We start from the raw sequence: 22,388 nt of genomic DNA on the forward strand, positions 1-22,388 counted from the left end.
ACAAATCCAGCGTCCCCTCAATACCTCAAGCAGCCAAGGTTTTAACCAATATATTTCACATAAAGAGGCTGTTGATAGAATGATAAAAATATGAGATTCATATTTTATCCGCATCGCTAACAGGCACGTGCACATTTTTCACAGGTTAAACATGATCTGCAGGAAATATGACAGCAGCTAAAGACTTAATCGTTCAAAAAATTGACTATTACAAGAACATATCTGTATCTCATTAGTAATACATAGCTGGAAAACGAGGCAGTGACACAGAGGTCAATATGAACGTCCTGCTCATAAATCACAACAGTGTGGCCTAATAAAAGAGGCCGCTCGCATGCCTTTTTTCACAGCGCTCAGGCTTGCAATCTACACTCGTTTAATGGATGGTGAACAAGAGATGAATTTGGTAGGCTTGGATCAAAGAAATTTCAGACCAGCCTCTGCATTTTAATCTAAATGATTCCAGTTCGTGCGCATTGTAAAAGTCACTAGCTGAATATTAAAACCAAAATATATATATACATATATATACACATATATACATATACACATATATACACATATATACACATATATATATATATATATATATATATATATATATATACACATATATATACATATATATATATACATACATACACATATATATATACATTTGCAAAATAGAAATATATCGTTTTAAAACCACAACAAAATGTTACTCAGTATGATTCGTCTATGTCGGTTTAACAATCTATTCTTGTTTGATGGAAAAGTGTTTAAAACAGCGACAAGGTGTCGCCATGGGTGCATGCTTCTCCCCCAGCAACGCGTGTTTACACGTGGGCTGGTGGGAGGAGCATGTACTCATGGGAAGACAAAAATTTGGCAGATAAACATCTGATGCACATTTGGAGATATATCAATGATATATTTATTGTTTGGAAGGGGAGTGAATCTGAAGCACAAGCCTTTGTCAATATCATCAATGACAATGAACTTCATTTGCAGTTCACCGCGCATATAGATCAACATAGAGTTAACTTTTTGGATATTGCAGTAATCATGGAGAACAACAAGATCACTACACAATATCGCAAACCTACAGCAGGAAATTCCTTGCTGCACGCTTCAAGCTTCCACCCGCAACATACCATCACTAGCCTGCCATATGGCGAGTTTTTAAGAATACGGAGAGCTTGCAGCACACCCTTGGCTATGACAGCACAACAAGCAGCCAAAAGCAGACTTTTACAACGTGTATATTCAGCCGAGTTGTTGGACTCTGCATTAGCTAAGGCTAACTCCAGGGACTGGAAAGAACTGCTTAATACACCACAAGATAGGAGCTTGACACAAACCATGACACTGGCGGGGGATATATCCAATGCAGAGTCTAGAGTCAGCACTACGGCACCATGTAGGTTCATATCTACATATAGCAGACAGGCGAAGGCAATAAAAAGCGTCATTAATGCCCAATGGCCGATTGTACTCACCGATACAGTCCTGGCACAAACACTACCCATAAGACCTAACCACACATCGCAAAGCTCGATCAATGCACAGTGATTTGGTTAGAACTAGCCCAGAACGGCATATATATATAAAAATTGGCTCACGGCTAGCCTGGGTTTCTTCAAATGCAATACATGCCGTGCTTGCAAGTTTGGTGTTAACACCAAGACATACATTACTGGCTTTTCTGATGTCCCGGTAAAACTGAAAGGACATTACACATGCCGCACAGACCATGCGGTCTATGTGCTACAATGTGGCTGTGGACTCATTTATGTGGGGAGCACAAGGCTTCCAAGTCCACCAACGAATATTACAGCACCTTCGGGCAACTGTAAATTCAGACAGTACATACCCGGTGGCCCGCCACATTAACGAAGAACACAGCAGTAATCTCACCATGCTCCAATATTTCGTTATTGACAATGTCCCCATGAGCAAACAAGGTGGTGATCGCGAAAAAAGGTTGCGACAACGAGACTAAATATATTCTCAAACTTAATTCAAAGACGCGCAATGGATTAAATATCTGAAGATATTCATCATTTTCTGTAGAGTTATGGCTATAATTCCAGGACATTTGATGTATCCCTTAGGATTGAATGATTTTTCTGCACACTGCAAAAAGCTTGTGCCAATTGTATAGATCTAATGCAACGAGTAAGATTGATTGCAGATTTCGAGTGAACTATCTATTGCTTTTCTGGTACTTGGTCTATTCTTGATCTAATTTTTCAATATTTTTTGATTACGTCCGGATCAAAAACTCTTCATGTTGACTGACTCAAGTGTTTCCTTATAAGTTGTCGACACTCACCCTCTTAAAGTGACCCTATATAGGTCCAAGTGGTGACGGACATCTTTATGGAACATTCAACTATACCCAACCTTCTCAACAAGCACAACTCAGTGTATGATACACACTTGTTGGTTTAGTATGATGGAAAAACTTTAAGAAACTACACATTTTTTGCACATAAGTATCACTTTGCACATTGTTTGTCTATACTGCGATTATATGGTCAGGCTTAGGCGTTATCAAACTGTGGTCACCAATAGGTATTTGATGTTTCGACTAGAAAGCTGCATTTGGACGAAGTAAGGCTTTAATTATAAGATTGAACATTAAGGTAGTTGGTTATAGATCTCCTGCATTTGTGCACAGAATTGCTTCAAACCTCGTTTTTCCAACACCTCCGAGATCAACCTTATACAAATTAAATTATTTTTGTCTCTTATGAGCACAATGTATAGCTTTTAATCGACTATGTACATAACATGATCACAAGGTACCCCAGAAACATTTTGGTTGATTCCATAGTTGTATTAGAATTGTATTTGTATAAAAAACAATGCTTTATTGCCAGAATTTTTTTTCATCTTAACTACAAATGTATCTGTACAGATAATAACTTTGCATTGCCCAAATTAACTGAGGGCTATTACAATGAGCGCTTAATGTCTAATGTTTATGGCATTTGAATTTATAATGTCACAAAGAGAAAAAATGTTGTAGTTTTTATCGCAGTATGTTTTCACTTTTCATTATTTGTGTAGTCCCATTAATCACGTGATCACCTACACCAATGTATTTAAATGCAGTTGTCTGAGCAGCCAAGATATGCGAGCAAGGCTACATGTTAGCCGAAACGTGTCATCCTGTCTGACAACATCTCGCACCAACTTTAATAAAAGTCACTGCAGCCAGCAAGTCAATTTTGGAGTCCGTGTCTTTCTCCGTTTGGTGGTTTCAAGCGCCGGAGTGGTAATTGGAGAATATATATATATATATATATATATATATATATATATATATATATATATATATATATATATATATATATATATATATATATAGATAGATATAGAGATATAGAGATATAGAGATATAGAGATATATATATATAGAGAATGAAAATACCAAAATTTAAAGTAACATTATAGTTAGGTTTATTTGTCAGTGACATTTACTTTTTGACAAAAACACCTCAGAAATTCATTAGTTCTAGTTAGCAGCGCCATAACTTGCATCCCCGCAGTGTACGTTGAGTTGACATTGTTTTTTACATACATATACATTTCAAACCTAGGAAAATATCACACAAAAAACAAACAAGTGAAAAAGTGAAGGGTGGATTTCGGGACTGTATCGGACTGACTGGTAATTACTCAGGTCCAAAACATTCTCAAATAATACAATCTCCTGGAGCAGCTACTTAGAAAATGCATACTCACTCAGTGCGTAAAGCGAAATATTTATTCCAGCCAGACAAAAGCCCTCGAAGAACCTCAGAGTGCTGAACATGGTCACGTTCACCGACAGAGCCACGGAAAGTCCAAAGATTATGTTAAATATAACTGAGAAGAGAAGCACCAGCCTTCGACCGAACCTGAAAAAACAGATTGGTACCTAAATTAATTTGGCATATAAGCATTGGTTTCAAAGTATGCAAATATTTCTAACAAATATGTTATCAATCATTAGCAGGGGCACTGGAATTATGCGGCAAGGGAGGACAACATTCTGCATCGTTGTTTATTAAATGCAAATTACGCTGGATAATGCAGCACATTTTCTGATAGAATAGTTTCATTAGTTTGTGATTTTTAGGTCTCATCTAGGCAGCACTTGCATTGTCTTTTGGATACGTGCAGTATCTAGGATATGGGCTTCTTACTGTTCTTTAGAAATGCTGGCTTCTCATTGTGAATTCACTTAGTAGTCCCTCCTTTTGGCATTGTGTATCCTCCGATGAGGACTGCCCCTCTTACATGTGTTCTTACTGTTCAGGTTATTTATACTAAAAATAACTCTTGTTAGTTGGCCTGCCTCTTTGCTCGTTAACTATACTGCTTACTAGTGCAATGAAATTTCGGTTGCTTCATTTGCTTGCCGTCTCTTTATGTCCCCCTAACCTTTTCCAACAACACGTCTTCGAAGGGACATTAACTCCCCTGCCTCTGCCTCACCCTCACCTCTCCCACAACACTGCTTGCGGCAGAGCCGGCTCTAGGCTCTTGGTGGCCCTGGGCAAGGAGCGTAGGTAGGGGGCCCGGAAGAGGGGGTCCAGGCGGGGCGGAGCACGCAGGCCAGTAAAGAGGGGAGGGGGTCAGGGTGTTTAGAAGTGGAACAGAGCCGGAGGCCACCAAATCCCTGCCAGGGGCCACCACGCAAATATGTATCCATCCTCAGAAGATTAATATATTAAGGATATATATTGGCGTGGTGGCCCCTGGGGTTTGGTGGCCCTGTGCAGGTGCACAGCTTGCACATGCCTAAAGCCGGCCCTGCTTGCGGCCTCCACCACCAATCGGAGGTTGCTGCTCCTTTTTTCTTTTGCTTAATTTACCTTTCATTTACAATACTGTGCCTCACAAGTAATCTCCCTGTGCCGTCTCTATCCACCCCCTCACCCCTCCGAGATCGCTGCTTTTTTAAATGTAAATTTCTACAATTGTATAGCTTTAGCATGGGGGAGATTTAGTGATTTGCCCAGATAAACAAGAAGTTAAGCTGATGCAGAGTCTCGAACACAGATCCCCAGGTCCAGAGTCGGCAGCTCTGATGTACTTCGACCACGGAATATAACGCTACACAAGTCTGGTAATATGTTTCGGGGTTATATATTACCCCTTATTAATTTTACACTTTATTGGAGGGTGTGTTTCGCTAGGAAATTAGAATTAGGCATGCTTGTTTTAATCCACACCTCCCTAACCATCGCATTTTTTTCAGGATCGGCTGCGCTTTGGGCTCTGTTGTTTTGGGTAGGTTTGCGCATGTTTTGTTCACAGCGTATCTCCGGGACCATTATTGTCAGAGACATGCTTGATGTCTATTTCTCACCTCAATACCACGGAGGCTAATTAACTCTACTTCTCCTTCCTGTTCCAATATGATTCCCCACATAAGCACCATACGCAAACAGAAATTTACAGCATATCCCTCTGTATATAAGCATTTTGTTTTCACTATAGATATGTACATATCTTTGTGTATTACTTTGTATAAACATGTAAAATAATGTTAAGAGAAAAAATGAATAAAAATCATCTTTTGTCTACATGTACATACTTCCATTGTGCATCTATGTACCTTCCATGTACTTGGATACTGTTACTTTTCTCCTGAAAAAGCATATCCAATGCACTACCCTATTTCTCATCCTGTGCCTCTATCAATATCTTTAATCTACATATACTTACCTCCTTTATGTATCTATATACTTTCAATGTACTTATGGATCTATATATTTAAACACTTTCTTCTAATTTAGCATTTCCAATGCACTACCCTATTTCTCAGCCTATACTTCACTCAATAGATCTTCTAGCCCAACCTTCTGACTCATCTCAAACTTCTTTCTACTACTCCTTCCAATGCACTACCCTATCTCTCATCCTATACATCTATCAATACATCCTCTACATCCACTCTCATTTATCCCAAACCCCATACCACTACTATGATCGCCAAAATAACCCTTTCTAGATTCTCTCCCACTCTACCCCTCCTTGCATCATCTGACACCTCTATTAACTATACCGATCCCCTAAAACAAACTTTTCTAAACTCTTCCCTCTTACTCCTCCCCTCCAAAACTCCTTTTTACTCATCCAAAGCCTCCCACTACTGCTAAAACATAAAAAAAATCCTTCGCTATTTTTTCCCTCCACTATCCTTTTCAATCAAAATTAACAGACTAATATGTGGACTTCTCAAATTCCATATTCAACTATACTAATATACTACCCAAATAACTGAATAACATATCCACTACTCAAATTACTTTATATTTATACTATACTAATTTTCAACACTAATGCTTTATGGATTCCGGAGTGGCGTGCTACTCGCCAGAACAGCGCTTCAACACCCATCAGGGGTAACAAGCGCTATATGCATGCAAATCTTTCTTCCCCTTTTATCCCTCTGCTATTCTTCTAACTTCAAGTAACTGACTAATATCCACCACTGAAATTACTTCATATTTCCCCATATTAATTCACCACTAATCCTTTATAGGCTTCCTGAATAGCGTGCGTCAACAAGCGCTAAATAAATACAAACCTTTGTCCTCCTCTATCCTTCTGCTATCATTCCAAATCCAAATAATTGACTAACCTATCCACCACTTAAAATGTACTTGCATGTTTCACTATACTAATTCAACACTAATCCTCTATGGGTCCCGGAGTAGCGTGCTACTCGCCGAAAAAGCGCTTTGGCGCCTCGTATGGGGTAGTAAGCGCTACATAAATGCAATTACAATACATAGCCAGAATGAACCCCTTTAACATCACTTCACTTCCGGGTCGTACGAGCTCTTTCAGCATGTCCACCACATTAATGCCGCATTCTTGGCCACTGCCTCTGGGACCTCAGAACTTCAGGCTACTACCTTTGCTGACACACTCTTATCATTTCTGTTACAATGCCAATAGCTCTAACTTTCAAAAATGAGACCGATTGCAAATGCTTGTTACACATGCTGAAAGTCTGAACAAAGATTTCATCTTATTATTCCTAGTTCAACACCGAAATGCAGCAATATGCAACTGAAAGGTGGATAGTCAACACTCACGAAGTGGCTTTCGCTGCACAGCAATACATTGACACATTTTTATTCATTGTGATTCGTTTGAGATAGAAACTACTTTTTTTCCTTAAAATCAGCAAATTACGTAGCAGATGGTGGATTATGTGATAAATGCAGCAAATCCATAACTATGCAAAAATGCAACAGCCGCAGAATCACATAATTCAGTGACCCTGGTCACATAATAGAAACAAGTCAGGAACTTTAACCCCTTGGCCGCGGTGGTAATTCCGCCGCAGCGCTGGGAGGGGGCCACACAGCGCCGCCAAGCTCATGACGGAACCACTCTGTCACGAGCCGCGGTGGCGCTGTGCTTGTGACGGAATGGTTCTGTCACGGCCCCACCCGCTCAATAGAACGTGCCGCACAGGCGCGAAATCAGTGCAGCGCAGGCGCAGCCGCCGGGCCGTGACAGAACCATTCCGTCACCAGCACAGCACCACCGTGGCTCGTGACAGAATGGTTCCGTCATGAGCATGCAAGGGGTTAACAAACATGTCTACATAATCTTGAGTGGTAGACATGTCCCACTGATGTCAGCAAGCTTTAAAAGAAGTTTCATAAATTGTCAACAGACAGAGCAGCTACATTATTACATAAACACCGAAGCTTGACAATGGGTTTCTATATTGACAATGGGTTTCTATAGTTAAAGGAACATAGTAAAGAGACACAGGCTCCAAGTGCCTTATTATGAGTCTGGCGGTCCGTGGACAGCCAAACTCACGGTGGCAATGCAGGCGTTCTAACGACCGGCCTATTACGATCAGAGATCCCAGGCACTGTGGCGGCAGTCTTGAGGATAGATATTAGCATTTATTAGCTTCTTAAATACAACTGCATAGGACTTCTCAGGTAGATATTGCAGCAGATAATGAATTCTCCCTACAAATAAAAAATGCAACAGTTTCCCCTTTACAAATTATAGCAGGTCATTTCTCTGGTAAATATTACACGAGATAATTAGTTCCCCCTCACAGAAAACCAACTGGCAGACAATGATTTCCCATTTCAAAATGCAGTACAGAGGCTTATTCCTTCCACAGATTAGAGCAGATTAGGACTGTCCCTGTAAAGACCATGAAAACCAATGATTTGGATTTCAGGTAGATACTAATGGTCTCTGTACACATTACAACATTTACTTGCAGTACAGATGTGATGACTTCTGGTAGTGGTCACCCCTGTATTTGACAGTGGATAACAATTTTCCTATTCAGATCACTACATAATATTGATTGTAAATATTATATTACAGTAGATTATTAACCTTGTAGAAATTACAGCAGACATTAAATTTCAATGTACGTTTAATTATTGCAGAGGAAGATGATCCATTTGTAAATTGCAGAGTATAATGTTTCCCTGCGTATAGGACATAGCAAATGTCCATTTCTCCAGTATACTTTCCTGTGGCCGGTGATACCTTTAGCATATATAATGCATCAAAGTACAATATTTTACAATGTGCTGTTTACATCACACAATGGTTACAAGTAAAGGCTAGTGGTTTGCTATATCATTTTAGTCTGGAATGCTACTCTTCAAACCACTGAAGTATATAAAAAGTGATTGGTGGAATGCTTGAATGAATCCGATCCACTGATAATTACTCTGGGCCACGACCTCGACCATCGTTATTTTGCACACTATGCCACCTCAGTTCGAACATAGCCATAGGCAAACTATTCTTGACCCTGCTCAAGTAGGAAAAGATTAGCTCAAACTGCCAGGCAAAGTGTTCCTTCAACTGCAACACAAGCAACCAAGCCTGGTTTCACCCACACTTGGGGCTCTTCAGTCAGGTGTCGCTTGGTTCCAGTAGCACGGCGAGTACTCCATCCATCACCTTTCTTTTGTAAGAGTTAACCTCATAAGTGTGACAGGTTTGCCCAAACACGGGTCCCTTCCTTACTGTCCCATATGTCTTAAACAGTTTGATGATGTTAAAACGCATTCTGTTGCAAACCATGCCTTTACCACGCATATGTTAGAAAGCAAATGCCTTTACCACGCATAACCTTTACCATGAATATGCCTTTACCGTGCATACCGATACAACTAATGTCATTGTAAAAGCAGGATTGTTCAAGACATATTCGTGGTAAATGTGACCCCTGACCTATTCATTAGTTGGTTGCATGCCTAGTGGTCTCTGGTGCTTGCTACATGGTTTTGGGGGTTGGATGAAGGTGTTTGTCCATCATCATCCAAAGAAGAGTTCTAGTCTTTATCCACACCTAGATTGCAGACATTATTTTCAAAAGGATGAAGTGATTATTCGCCATTATAATTATTCAACTGTGAGCAGCAGACCTCGTTCTGCTTTAATATTGTGCTGGGAGCTGCATCCATTTACTTTTTTTTATATCAGCTTCAGTACTGTTTTTAGTACAGCTTTGCTCAAGCAAGGTTTTTGCAAGTGTTTGTGCCATTTCATGTGTGTGTACATGTCTTTCTTTTATTATATTTACTCTGTAATAACCACCAACTTGTAGCTACAGGATTTCATTGGACGTTCTCCTCTGGGACTCTAATTGGCCGAGATTCTCACATCTGCCTTGCACTTTCATTTCTCATGGTTTCTAATTCAGACATCCATTGCATGAATACAGACTATAATGGAGGTATTTGGCCTTGATTGGGTTTCATTGCAACATTGCAGCTGTGCTGTGCGTTACCCTTCCCTAGCTTGTGTACTGCACAACAGTGACCAGGTAGGATTAACAGGGGTATTTAGAGCCTAGATAATTATCAGTATCTTCTCGATCCTACCTTAAGGTGGACCTGAGACGTATATGTTACTGTTTGGTGGACTCTCGTGAGTAATGATTGGTATTGAGCTGGAGATTAGATCTAAAAATTCCACCAACTCTCTTCATCAGAAAACCTAAGCAAAATGGGGCCTTTGCCCACTGGCTCTTTGAAACTCCGTACCCTTTATTACAAACTCGGTATCCTCTACTAGAATCTCCAGCTAGCTCTGGGTCCACCAAGAACACAAGCTGACCAAGGCCCTGGATACTCTTACTCCATTTCCATCTGGTAGCAGTGCCCCTAGAAGATGAAAACAAGGTGTGCTGATCGTCTCCGTCAATTGAAATGTCCAGATAAGCATATAAAACAAGGTATTTATCAAAGGCGCATCAATCAAAGAGGATGTTTTATAAAGATATAATTGTTACAGTTCTATTTTGTTATGGTTTGAAAAGTGATACAGAAAGGCTTAATTCAGAGACTCTGTCCCTCACCACCCCTTGTTGTAAATATTTTTGTCCACCCTAAGCGTGGAAGGGTATACTCAGATGTGAGTCCCTTGCTCATTGCACCATCAGGATTCAAGCAAACCGGGCCGAAGACGGCTGTAATGCCAGAAACCGGTCCCCGGGAGCTTGTTTCCTTCCCAGTGTAAGAATTGGCTTTTGTAGTTTAGTTTGCCCTGTTCCCATCATGCACTGGGACAGGAACAGACTAATTTGCATACAGCCAGGTTCTGAAACTGGGATGGTGCAGTGAGCTAAAAAACTGTGTTGGATCTAGCCCTGACCTCTTGACTGGGTTAGAGTTTTCTGCTTAATTCAGAGACTCTGTCCCTCACCACCCCTTGTTGTAAATATTTTTGTCCACCCTAAGCGTGGAAGGGTATACTCAGATAGTCCCTTGCTCATTGCACCATCAGGATTCAAGCAAACCGGGCCGAAGACGGCTGTAATGCCAGAAACCGGTCCCCGGGAGCTTGTTTCCTTCCCAGTGTAAGAATTGGCTTTTGTAGTTTGGTTTTCCCTGTTCCCATCATGCACTGGGACAGGAACAGACTAATTTGCATACAGCCAGGTTCTGAAACTGGGATGGTGCAGTGAGCTAAAAAACGGTGTTGGATCTAGCCCTGACCTCTTGACTGGGTTAGAGTTTTCTGCTTAATTCAGAGACTCTGTCCCTCACCACCCCTTGTTGTAAATATTTTTGTCCACCCTAAGCGTGGAAGGGTATACTCAGATGTGAGTCCCTTGCTCATTGCACCATCAGGATTCAAGCAAACCGGGCCGAAGACGGCTGTAATGCCAGAAACCGGTCCCCGGGAGCTTGTTTCCTTCCCAGTGTAAGAATTGGCTTTTGTAGTTTGGTTTGCCCTGTTCCCATCATGCACTGGGACAGGAACAGACTAATTTGCATACAGCCAGGTTCTGAAACTGGGATGGTGCAGTGAGCTAAAAAACGGTGTTGGATCTAGCCCTGACCTCTTGACTGGGTTAGAGTTTTCTGCTTAATTCAGAGACTCTGTCCCTCACCACCCCTTGTTGTAAATATTTTTGTCCACCCTAAGCGTGGAAGGGTATACTCAGATGTGAGTCCCTTGCTCATTGCACCATCAGGATTCAAGCAAACCGGGCCGAAGACGGCTGTAATGCCAGAAACCGGTCCCCGGGAGCTTGTTTCCTTCCCAGTGTAAGAATTAGCTTTTGTAGTTTGGTTTGCCCTGTTCCCATCATGCACTGGGACAGGAACAGACTAATTTGCATATAGCCAGGTTCTGAAACTGGGATGGTGCAGTGAGCTAAAAAACGGTGTTGGATCTAGCCCTGACCTCTTGACTGGGTTAGAGTTTTCTGCTTAATTCAGAGACTCTGTCCCTCACCACCCCTTGTTGTAAATATGGTTTGAAAAGTAACAACAACAAGGTGATGGCTGGAATGCTTGAATTAATCTCAGCCACTGGCAATCGCTCGGAGCATCATTCCAGTCCATTGTTCTTCACTTACCATGTGACTCAAGACAAAAGCCTGCCTTTTGCAAACAGTACTACCAACCCTGTCCTGGGAACAGTATGCCTTGGACTGTCAGCAGCTGTAACCCCTTTTGAAAAGGGACCACAAGCAATCTCCACAATGCTTCGCTCTACTTGGGGCTCGTCAGTAAGTAGGGTGTAGTTTAAGGCGGGGAAACGGCCATTACAACGCAGCTGATTCCATGCATTGCCTTTGCCATACATTCGTTACACCGCATGCTCCGTTACCATGCATAGCCTTTATCATGCATGCCTTTAAAATGATTTACAATTGTAAATGTCTACGTTTCTCTGCCTACCTTATTATGTAATGCTTTGTTTGCGTCTATGTAAAATAGTGTTTAGCTCAGTATGCTAGCCTCCCTTACCCTCTCTTCAATGTCCCCTTAATTTGTTTCCTCTCCCTCTACTGTGAAGCGCTCTGATCCCCCTCGGGGTCTTGTTCGCGCTATACAAAACGTTATATAAATAAGTAAGTATGGTAAACGTATATGTGTGGTAAGGGTGGTGAAGGCTATTGGCGTCGTTGGAGGAAACGGAAATCCCCTTCTAATTCCTCTTTAAGGCGTGCGCTGTGTCTCAAATGAGCTGGAGAGGAGGTGATGTCAGCGAGGTAAGGGGGATTGGGCCTGGGGGTTGCAAATGTATTTTCGGGGATGGGGGGGGGGGAGGGAGTCGCCAAGGGGACTGCCTTTAGGGCTTAGAGTAGGGGAAAGGTAGGTTTTAGAAGGTCTGGGGACCGGGGGAAATCGCGCAGGCGTCTGCATTTTGGGTTCAGGGGAGGGGTAGTTTTTAGAAGGGCTGGGGGCTAGGGGGAAGGGGTCGTGCTGGGGTCCGCATTTAGGGCTCAGGGGAGGGGATGTTTTTAGAAAGGCTGTAGGCCAGGAAATGGGTGGGGGCTTCTAGTGCTCACGGCAGGGGAGGGTATTTTTTTTTTTTAAAGAACTGGGAGCAGTGGGGGCGCAGGGGACTGGTTTTAGGATTCAGAGATAAACAGAAGTATCTGAAATAAGATAATGAGCTGTGTGAGACAGGAGAGACAGACTTCTGCTTGCCTGACTCCATCTGGAAGCCTGGTCCAGGGCTTTGCAGCATGGAAGATGAAATCATATTCTCTGGTTTTAGCTCTTCTAAAAGTCGGCCTTGCTAGGAGTAAAGTAGTACCCGCAAAAATAAAACACCACCACTCTGAACCAGACTGCAACCTTCCTTAGAAGATTAAAGGGCATTTTTGAAAAAACACTGGATCAGGCAGTTCTGATAGAGCAATTGTGAAATTATAATAAAAACAAAAATTAACTATTTCCTCATATTCTAACCTTCGCCAATAGCGTTGCTCCCCCATGAAATGTTTTAAAACATGGGATGAAACTGCTTTTAAATCATAATTAAGTTGCAAGTATCTAATATGCACACTCAGTAGCCTGTTGGACAATTCCTTGGGATAGACATCTCATAGGCTCAGACACTAAAGCTACTGCTCATAATACATGGTGCTTGCATGATCTGACAGCAGACACCTCCCTAAGATTACACCGATTATAAAGCTTTGATCTTCAACTGGAGCACTCTTGATAACGGCAATCATCATCAATATAGAATTATATTAAACTACTTCTCATTAAACAACAACCATTGCAACAAGTGCCATCTTTCATTAGGACTACTCTATCGGTCATTTATACCTTTTTAACCTAGAATATTTAGTTGGATCTGAATACTTCCAGAGACTTTGCTTTTAAGTTTCTAGCTCATTGGTGCGACTTGGGTACCAGGAACTAGGAACTACAACCAGCCTGAATTTTTTGGGTGTGTTGATTCATAGATAAAGGCAGGAGTCCAACAGAAGGTCCTTTACCAAGTGGTGTGACATTTTTGACCATGATCAAATGATGAAAATTGTTACAGACTGATTATATATATATATATATATATATATACACATATACACACACACACACACACAAAGGCCAACTGCTGTGGGTCACATATTTAAAGGAGAGTGAGTGAGGCAGGGGTCACTTCTTTGCAGGTATGTGTAAAATAAAATAGAGACCAGTGGTCTTTAAACTTGAAAGCACAAATAAATGAAGTGGAGGCTTGAGACGTTGCCGGGCTGCTTCCACCACTGCACAAGTGTATCTGTATCCAGGGGAAATGAAGGTTAAGAAAAAAATGCCTTCTGAGTAGAAGTTATCAGGCCTGTATGGAGCACATTGGCAGAGATGCATCTTGAAGCCACACCAAAAAACAGAACGGAATTATGCAACACTTATGATACGAGCATTTAAGAAAAAGTGCGCAATGAGCAAAAACATATGCCCAACCCCTACAAATGGGGCCATTTTGCAAATGTGTGCAAAATGCATTACACTACGCAAAACACAGTTCAATTGTATGCAGTGTAGGACATTGTGCCAATAGGTAAAGCACTATGTAGGTACAAACAATGAAAATACCACACAGAATACACATTGTACGTGGGATGATCTTGACTGTGTTCACATTTTAAGAATAAAACCTCATAAAGCCATAGAATAGTTTTATTTTAGAGATGAGCCAAATTTGTATGAAAAGATGTTTACGTGAATTAGAGTAAAAATCCATGATTGTTAAGAAGAATGGGCGGGCTGCATAGTTATCTTTTTCATTTGGTTTTAGCTTTCACCACAGTAAGAAGGGGAAGAGCAGCAATGCAGGAGAAAGAAATGAGTGCTCCATTTTTGGGACCATTTAACCTGTGAGACAATGACCTTGAATGCTTTAATGGCAGAGAGAAATATGAGAAGCATTATACCTCAAGGACATTGAACCTTGCTTCGACCTCCATTACTTTTCATTTGAAGTCAGTCAATCAGTTTTCAAGGCATGTTGAGGAAGCAGTGTCACCATCATTTATTTGTGCTTAATGAAAAGCTAACCTGTAACCCACATAACCTCGGTTCGCTTGATTTATACATGATTTACATATGATTCTTTGTTTTATCTTTATTAAACTGAATGAACCACGTGCTTTTGATTAACTTTAGTGAGCATATGAGAAATGTAACATTGCAGTGAGTAGGCGCCTAACTCCATACTTTCAATAAATGTTGCATTTCTGCTTGTTGTGAACAACACCTTTCATGCTTCAGGCACCAGAGTCACTGTGTGCTCATTTAGAAAAAATATAATATGCTAGCTTATGGTTTGAAGGTCGTAGAGTAGCACTTAGTTTGGATGATGACTTCAGCACCTGCCTGGGATGGGAAACAGAAGAAGTGAAGACTCCTTTGTGAAGATATCATGAAGGAAATCTGGATCGAACAAGGTGGTGGCTTTTTATTCATGAAAAACAGGGGCACACAAAATCGAGAGAGAACACTGGGCTTTGGATTGGTTCTTGTTCGGGGGTACCCTGATGAATGTATTACTTGGATGGAACTTATGTTTAACTGTGTGAAGCTTGTTAATTAGTTCCCTTGTCTCTGCCCACCTTTGTGACATGGACCCACACAAATCACGTTTGCGAGTGGAATTCCATTGGATTAAAAAATTAAACACTCTACAACCGTTTGTGATGAACGATCGGGTGGAGTATGCTTGCTTCTTTTAACTGATTAACTGGGCACAACATTACCTTCCTTTCACTCTTAATCCCTGAATAATCATTCGGAGTTTCACTTATGTTACTGGTGATGCATATTTGTGATATATTGTATCATCCCTCCCCATACTTGTACACATGTTTGAAATAGTACATATCTACATCTGACAATTGTTTATCTACAGTCATAATCTTTATTTCATATTGTATTTTACATCTTACAATTGTACGATCTGAGAGTTTGACACTTTACATTAGTATAACATCTTTGCACCCATTGCTCTGTAGATTAATGTTACATTCGTTAACATTCACAAATTCTTTCTTTTAATTGGGTACCCTAATCACGGGACACTAAATCGTGATGAAGGCGCACTCTCATATCACATTGTACACGCTGGCGTTATGAACCAAACAAGATAGGTCCTTTAGGTTTCCCAGAATTCTCTACCAGGAAGCGCAGAGCAGAGCTGCCTATGCAAACGCTTTGACAAACAATAGTAAGTAGAACGGGCATAATCCTTTAATTCCTGAGTATTAACTAATGGCGTATCGCACGGCAACGAATCAAACCGCCCTCACTTCTTCGAGATAATATAGCAAGCCTTATGAAAAAAACGCTTGATAACTAATGGCGTATTGCACGATAGCGAAACTAACCAGTAATGTCGAACCGCCCTCACTTATTTTGAGATAATATCAAACACTGCGCACCACGCTAGTAAACCTAATGAAAAACATTCAATCAGGATTTAGCGATAACACGAATGCTTAAGCACTTGTGGACCGTAGCTCATTTTCTAATGGGCAATACACCTCGACCATGTAACACTTGCTCTCGGTGTTTGCAACTGTGGTTTATATGGCTGTAACAGGATGCAATATTTACATACTAATGATTGATCGACTGTGTATCACAAATAATGCACCCTTGTAAAATATGACACATTTAGTATCATGAATGACATGCATGTTTGTTTTTTGACTTATGAGTTGATCTTTTAAATATCACTTGAGTCCAGTGACTAAACTGACCCTGTATCTTTCCTTCTAGACCCCTGAAGGGTCGTTCCGAAGACCCGAAATGCAATGGGTGTTAAAAGCAATCTGTCTGCATAACTATGAGAAAAGACTTGAAATGAATTTAATCATGAAGAAATGATGACATTTTGAATCAATGATAAATAATTGAAGGAGAACAATGAGAATGATTACATGGATTCATTGATGTACATTGTGAAGAAACGATTGTGTTTCAAGTAATTAGCGCGCAAATCTTCGTGACTGGTCATTCCAGTCACACAGTCTCACCTTTGCAGATGGACATCCTTTCCATCCACTTGAACCAAGTCCTCCTTATTTTCCTATTCATCGGGGGTGGGGGGGGGGCGTGGCCAAGAGCCGATCATGGTGGACGTGTAGCTCCGGAGCTCAGTCCTTAGCCCGAAATACCAGCGAATCATCCTGCAACCCTGACCTACAACCCACCTGCACACGGTGCACAGAAACCCCGGGAGCGAGCGGCGTGCGGCGGCGGTGGGGTCCTGCTCCACCCGGAACTCGCCGGTGAAGCGCCGTGACCGTGGTGCCTGCTGCGGCCTGCAGTGCAGAGTGAGGCCTCGGCCTCGATTTGCGGCCTGCCCGACCCACCCCTGGTCGCTGACTCGCTCCAGGCGGGACCCCGGACCGGAGGTGCGGCAAGATTTCCACCACGACATCGGGGCACTCAGAAGGGTCCCCCCGCTCCACCTGTAGCCTCGCTGCTTCTCCCGCTGGGCTGCATAACACCCGCTGGCTTACCCCGCTGCGGGACCCGCTTGGCTGCAGGGGACTCGGGACCTGCCGCCGCCCGACTGCATCCTACTGAGGCATCCGCACCCTCGACCCCACCAGTGAGGAGGACGGGTCTGGAGGGGTGCGGGACCCGCCGTCGGCACTGTGGACCCCACTGTCCGTTCACTGCACGGCGCGCCGGGGGGCGCGGGGCAGCCCGGCATCAAGGCGGTCCTACAGGCGCCATTTTGTCTACACCCCGGAGCCGAGACCGGGACCCCGGGATATTGGCTACGGCAACCTGCTCACTCCGGGCTCCAGCTACAGCGGGCATTGCGCAGCGGGAGAACACGAGGCAGAGCACACCAACGGCCAGTAAACGTTTATATTGCGGTGGGGCCCGAGACCCCACGTACCTGAGCTGGGAAAAACAGGCACGCAAGGGAGAAAGAAGTCGCGCGCTGCGGAGCCCTGCTGCTACGCTGAAAGCCCGGCGCCTATTGCGATCCCGGTCACTACGGAGATTCCTCCCCGCCATCACCTGAAGCCTATGGACTCCCCCTACACCTTGCAAGGCCAGGCCACTAACAACTAACAGGAACACCAGTGGAACGCCACTCCACCCTATGTCAACGCCGCACCAAGCCGGCCAACGCCATCCCTGCACAAGCTGACCAACGCAATTCCTGGCTGACCTGGGGTCTACACCGCAACTGCTTACATCCAGCAGAACCCGGATACGCCGCTATTACAGCCCGGCACCCTTGAGTGGACACGTGCGGAGGGGGAGGCCGGCGACTGCAACTACTTCGGCGTCGCCCTGCTTACTAGGTCAATGGGTAGGCACAGGGGTAGGAACAAGGACCTAGGCGCTCCAACAGAAATGCAGTCCACGGGCTCCGAAGACCCACTGGCCTCTTCAAACGCGGACATCATCCCGCCGACCGGAAAGGGATCCCAGGACGCCAAGTTGGACCTCATCCTCAACGAAATACGCGCCACACGCAAGGCGTTAGAATCACGCATAGACAGCATGGCGACTGGCCTATCCCTACTGCGGGCTGACCATAACAAGTTGGCGGAGCGGGTCTCGGAACAGAAGATAGCGCTGAGTGACCTCATACCCCAGCAGACAGCATTCCACAAAACTGGAGACCGTAGAGAAACAGCTTAGACAGCTATGGGACAGGATGGACGATGAGGAAGGACGTGCACGCCGCAACAACGTCCGCATCCTGGGTATTCCGGAGAGAAGAGAGGGGAGGAATCCCACCCAATTCGTGGAAGACTGGCTACGGACACTGGTGGGCCAGGAAGACCTTACGGCCCTGTACAGTGTGGAACGAGCGCACAGGATGCAGTCGCGTCCCCCGCAACCGGGGGCGCCCCCTCGACCACTGATTGCGCGCCTACTCCACTACAAAGATCGAGACACTGTTCTTAGAGTGGCAAGGGAGAAGGCACCAATACGCTTCGAGGATAAAAACATATCGGTGTACCCCGATTTCACGCCCACGGTACAAAGAGCCAGGTCCACTTTCATGGGGGTGAAGCGCAAACTCAGAGACAGAGATATGAAATATGCGCTTTTATTCCCTGCAAGACTCAAGATATTGCATGACAACAAATCTCACTTCTTCGACTCGCCGGAAGAGGCGGAGGAATGGATGGAAGTCACACTCACCCCTCCGGCCTCCCAAGACCCATTCGCAGACGGCCGCAGTGGGGATCGCAGGAACCCGCAGGATCAACGAGGCAATCCTTCCAACTCCAAACAACACCCCTCACAAGGCGCGCCGATGAACACTCAACAGCCGGGGGATCAGACAGCAGGTCATTCATCACCACGGATGCGACTAACGGAGGAGGCACTGGCCGCTCACGACGCGGGAGCAACCGGGGACAGGATCACTGTCACCACCGACACCCACACTGAGGTATCCGGGTCAGTGGACAGTCTACAACTGTTCCCGAAGATCACAGCCCAGATGGCGGCGGAGTTCTGATTGGCGACACGCTTGATCCTCTCCGGGTGGTAACGTATAACCAACCCCCTTCCTCGTAAATGGTGGGTTGCATAAGGGCTCACCCTGTTAAGGGCTACCATGCCAATGCGGGCCATCAAGTGACAGTCACCGGTGGTCTACTCCCCCCATTATGAACATGGAACACACTGACTTGTGCCCACGTTGGGCACCCTTGTTTGGCTCCCGAGCCCGTTGGCCTGGGGACCTTATAGTTAAGGGGACATATGTTCACAAGGCACTCACCTAGTACCAAGACGAATCTGACATGGTCACCCATGTGCTCCGCTCTACCACCACACAGAAGGTTATGGGACCTCTTAATGTCCATCATTTGTGCACCTGGAATGTACGGGGCTTGGGCTCGGTACACAAACGCCACAGAATTCTAGCTCAACTCAACCGTAGAGGGACACAGATAGCTTGTCTACAAGAGACACATTTGAACAATGCTGAAAACGTGAAGATACGCAAAAAATGGAGGCCAGCTCTTTGCTACCTCCTATTCTGCGTTCTCCAGGGGGGCGGCGATCTGGCTTCGCAACTCTGTCCCCTTCAAGATGATAGAACAAAAGATTGATAAGGAGGGATGATATGTATTTGTGCGGGGTTTACTGGATGGGGATGCCATTGTACTAGGTTGTGTGTACTCACCAAACACAGGTCAATCGGAGTTTTTGCTAACCTTGAATGGGATACTTGCTGATTGGGCTGACCACCATTGGATCATTGGGGGGATTTCAACGCTGTACTCGATCTTACACTGGATAGGTCACACCCCCCCCTGTTGGCCACAGAGCAGGAAACAGGCAGACGCTCTAGCACGTTGGGCTGAGGGCTGGGATTTGGCAGACGCATGGCGCAGCACACACTCACAGGAGAGGGAATATACCTTTTTCTCCCCGCCCCACCAGCTCCACACCAGAATCGACCATGTCTTCTGCTCCCGCTCCCTGACAACTTCAATTGTCCAAACCCAACACATGGGGAAAACCCTGTCCGACCACAACCCCGTTGAGCTCACTTGGCAGTGGGGCAAGCTGTTGCCCCCCATCCCGGCTTGGCGACTACCCCCCGACCTACTTGAAGACACAGTCTTCCGATCATCCCTATCCGACACTATAGAAACCTACTTCACCACAAATGCGAACACAGCTAGCACCCGTCAGATAGAATGGGACGCATTTAAAGTCTGTCTCAGGGGAGAGGCGATAGCCGCTCGAGTGGGCAGAAAGAAAGAGGTCATCAGTCAATTGAAGGAAGTGGAGGGTTCCCTAGCGTCCCTGGAGAGTGAGGCAGCGGGCACCAATGCACATTTCACACCACTACAGGAGGCTCACATTAGACATGCAGAGCTACTAGAAGACTTGAGGCTCCTAGACTACAGAGAACACACGAATGGCAACATACGCAAGCGGACCGAGCTGGCACCCTCCTGGCCCGGCTCCTGCGTGATTCCCCACCTTGCCACCCAATCTTAGAAATATTGGACCAGACAGGCAATCCGACCACCACCCAAGCAGGGGGTTCAAAGACTATTATACCACGCTGTACAGCCCCCCCCCCCACCCCTGTCAGAGACCGCCTATGAGGCCTTCATGGGGGAACTGGACCTGCCCCAACTCACCGACATGCAAAGCAAAGACCTACAGCGCAACATCTCACTAGCGGAAATTAGACAGGCAATACGAACCCGCCCTAGGAACAAGGTCCCTGGAACCTATGGCCTCCCAGCCGAATTCTATACAACGTTCATTGATCTCCCGGCCCCACGTTTACATGCTATCTACTTGGAAGCCTTACGGTCGGCCTCCCTACCACAATCATCCATGCAAGCATTGATCACATCCCTCTTAAAACCTGGCAAAGACGGGCTACAGCTGGTCGACTACAGACCCCTGTCCCTCCTTAATACTGATTCAAAGATCTTGAGCAAAGTGCTGGCGACAAGACTAGTACAATATATACCTCAGTTGATCCATCCAGACCAATGTGGTTTTGTACCGGGCCGGAGCACGGCCATGAATCTCAGACGCTTGGCCCAGCTGATGCTAGGAAATATAGTGGGCGCGGGCTCGGAGGGCTGCATATCACTGGACCTGAAGCAGGCGTTTGACTCCCTTAGATGGGACTACATGTTTGCCACACTTTTGAAATTCGGGATACCGCCCGAATTCGTCGCCTGGGTCAGGCTTCTGTACACTCTCCCTACAGCGAGAGTACGCACTTCCAGGCACATTTCGGGACCCATAGCTATAGCGAGGGGCACCCGACAGGGCTGCCCACTCTCCCCTCTCCTATTTATCCTTGCCCTCGAACCATTGCTCTGCAGACTCAGGACGATGGCCCCCCGCTATGGTATTCAGAGACATGGGACGGCGCACATTGTGTCCGCTTATGCCGACGACATCATATTGTACCTTCGGGACCTACGGGGCGACATGGGCCCTATACCCCAAATATTTGAGAACTTTAGGGCGATCTCAGGCCTTACAATAAGCGAACCCAAGTCTTATGGATTCACCTTCAGGAATGCAGACTCTTCCACTCCCCTACCCTTCGCTCCACACGAATTCCAGATAGCGGGAACCACCTTCCGATATCTTGGGATGCACATCTACAGGGAAGCTGACATGATGATTGACGGCAACCTTGGGAGGACCATGAGAGCACTGAAATCACAAATTCAATTCTGGCTGACGCTGCCCCTCTCTGTTGCTGGCAGAGTGGCCATTTCTAAGATGGTAATGCTCCCTCGCCTCGTTTACCACTTCACCAACCTGCCATTCCTGATCCCAGCTGCGACATTTAAACACCTCGACACACTACTCACGGAACTTGTATGGGGACACGGGCGCAGACGCATAGGCCTTGCTAAACTGCAGCTCCCCTCAGGCTCTGGTGGTATGGGCCTACCGGACTTTAGGGCATACAACTATGCGTGCCAGCTACAATGGCTGGCCTACTGGGTGGCAGGCTGCAACCTTCACGAGATCAACATGTCAGAGAGGGAACATGAAAGGGGGGACATACACAGGTTGCTTCTACCCCAATCGGACTTGCCGAGAGATGCCCCACCGCTCCTCCGGCTGGTGGTGACATATTGGCGGAAGGCAGTG

The 22,388-nt window shown here is 44.9% G+C and overlaps 1 protein-coding gene across 1 annotated transcript in view; it reads right to left on the reverse strand.

Annotated features, from left to right (window-relative positions):
• Positions 1-22,388, reverse strand: part of LOC147659221 (solute carrier family 22 member 23-like) — a 655,822-nt gene that overhangs the window by 421,206 nt on the left and 212,228 nt on the right. Inside the window, exon 3 of the mRNA XM_086951876.1 lies at positions 3,736-3,890. Within this exon, the coding sequence (XP_086808002.1) occupies positions 3,736-3,890 (155 nt within the window). The remainder of the gene's footprint in view (positions 1-3,735; positions 3,891-22,388) is intronic.

Source organism: Lissotriton vulgaris, unplaced genomic scaffold (assembly GCF_964263255.1).
Source record: "Lissotriton vulgaris unplaced genomic scaffold, aLisVul1.2 SCAFFOLD_384, whole genome shotgun sequence".
Lineage (NCBI taxonomy): Eukaryota > Metazoa > Chordata > Amphibia > Caudata > Salamandridae > Lissotriton > Lissotriton vulgaris.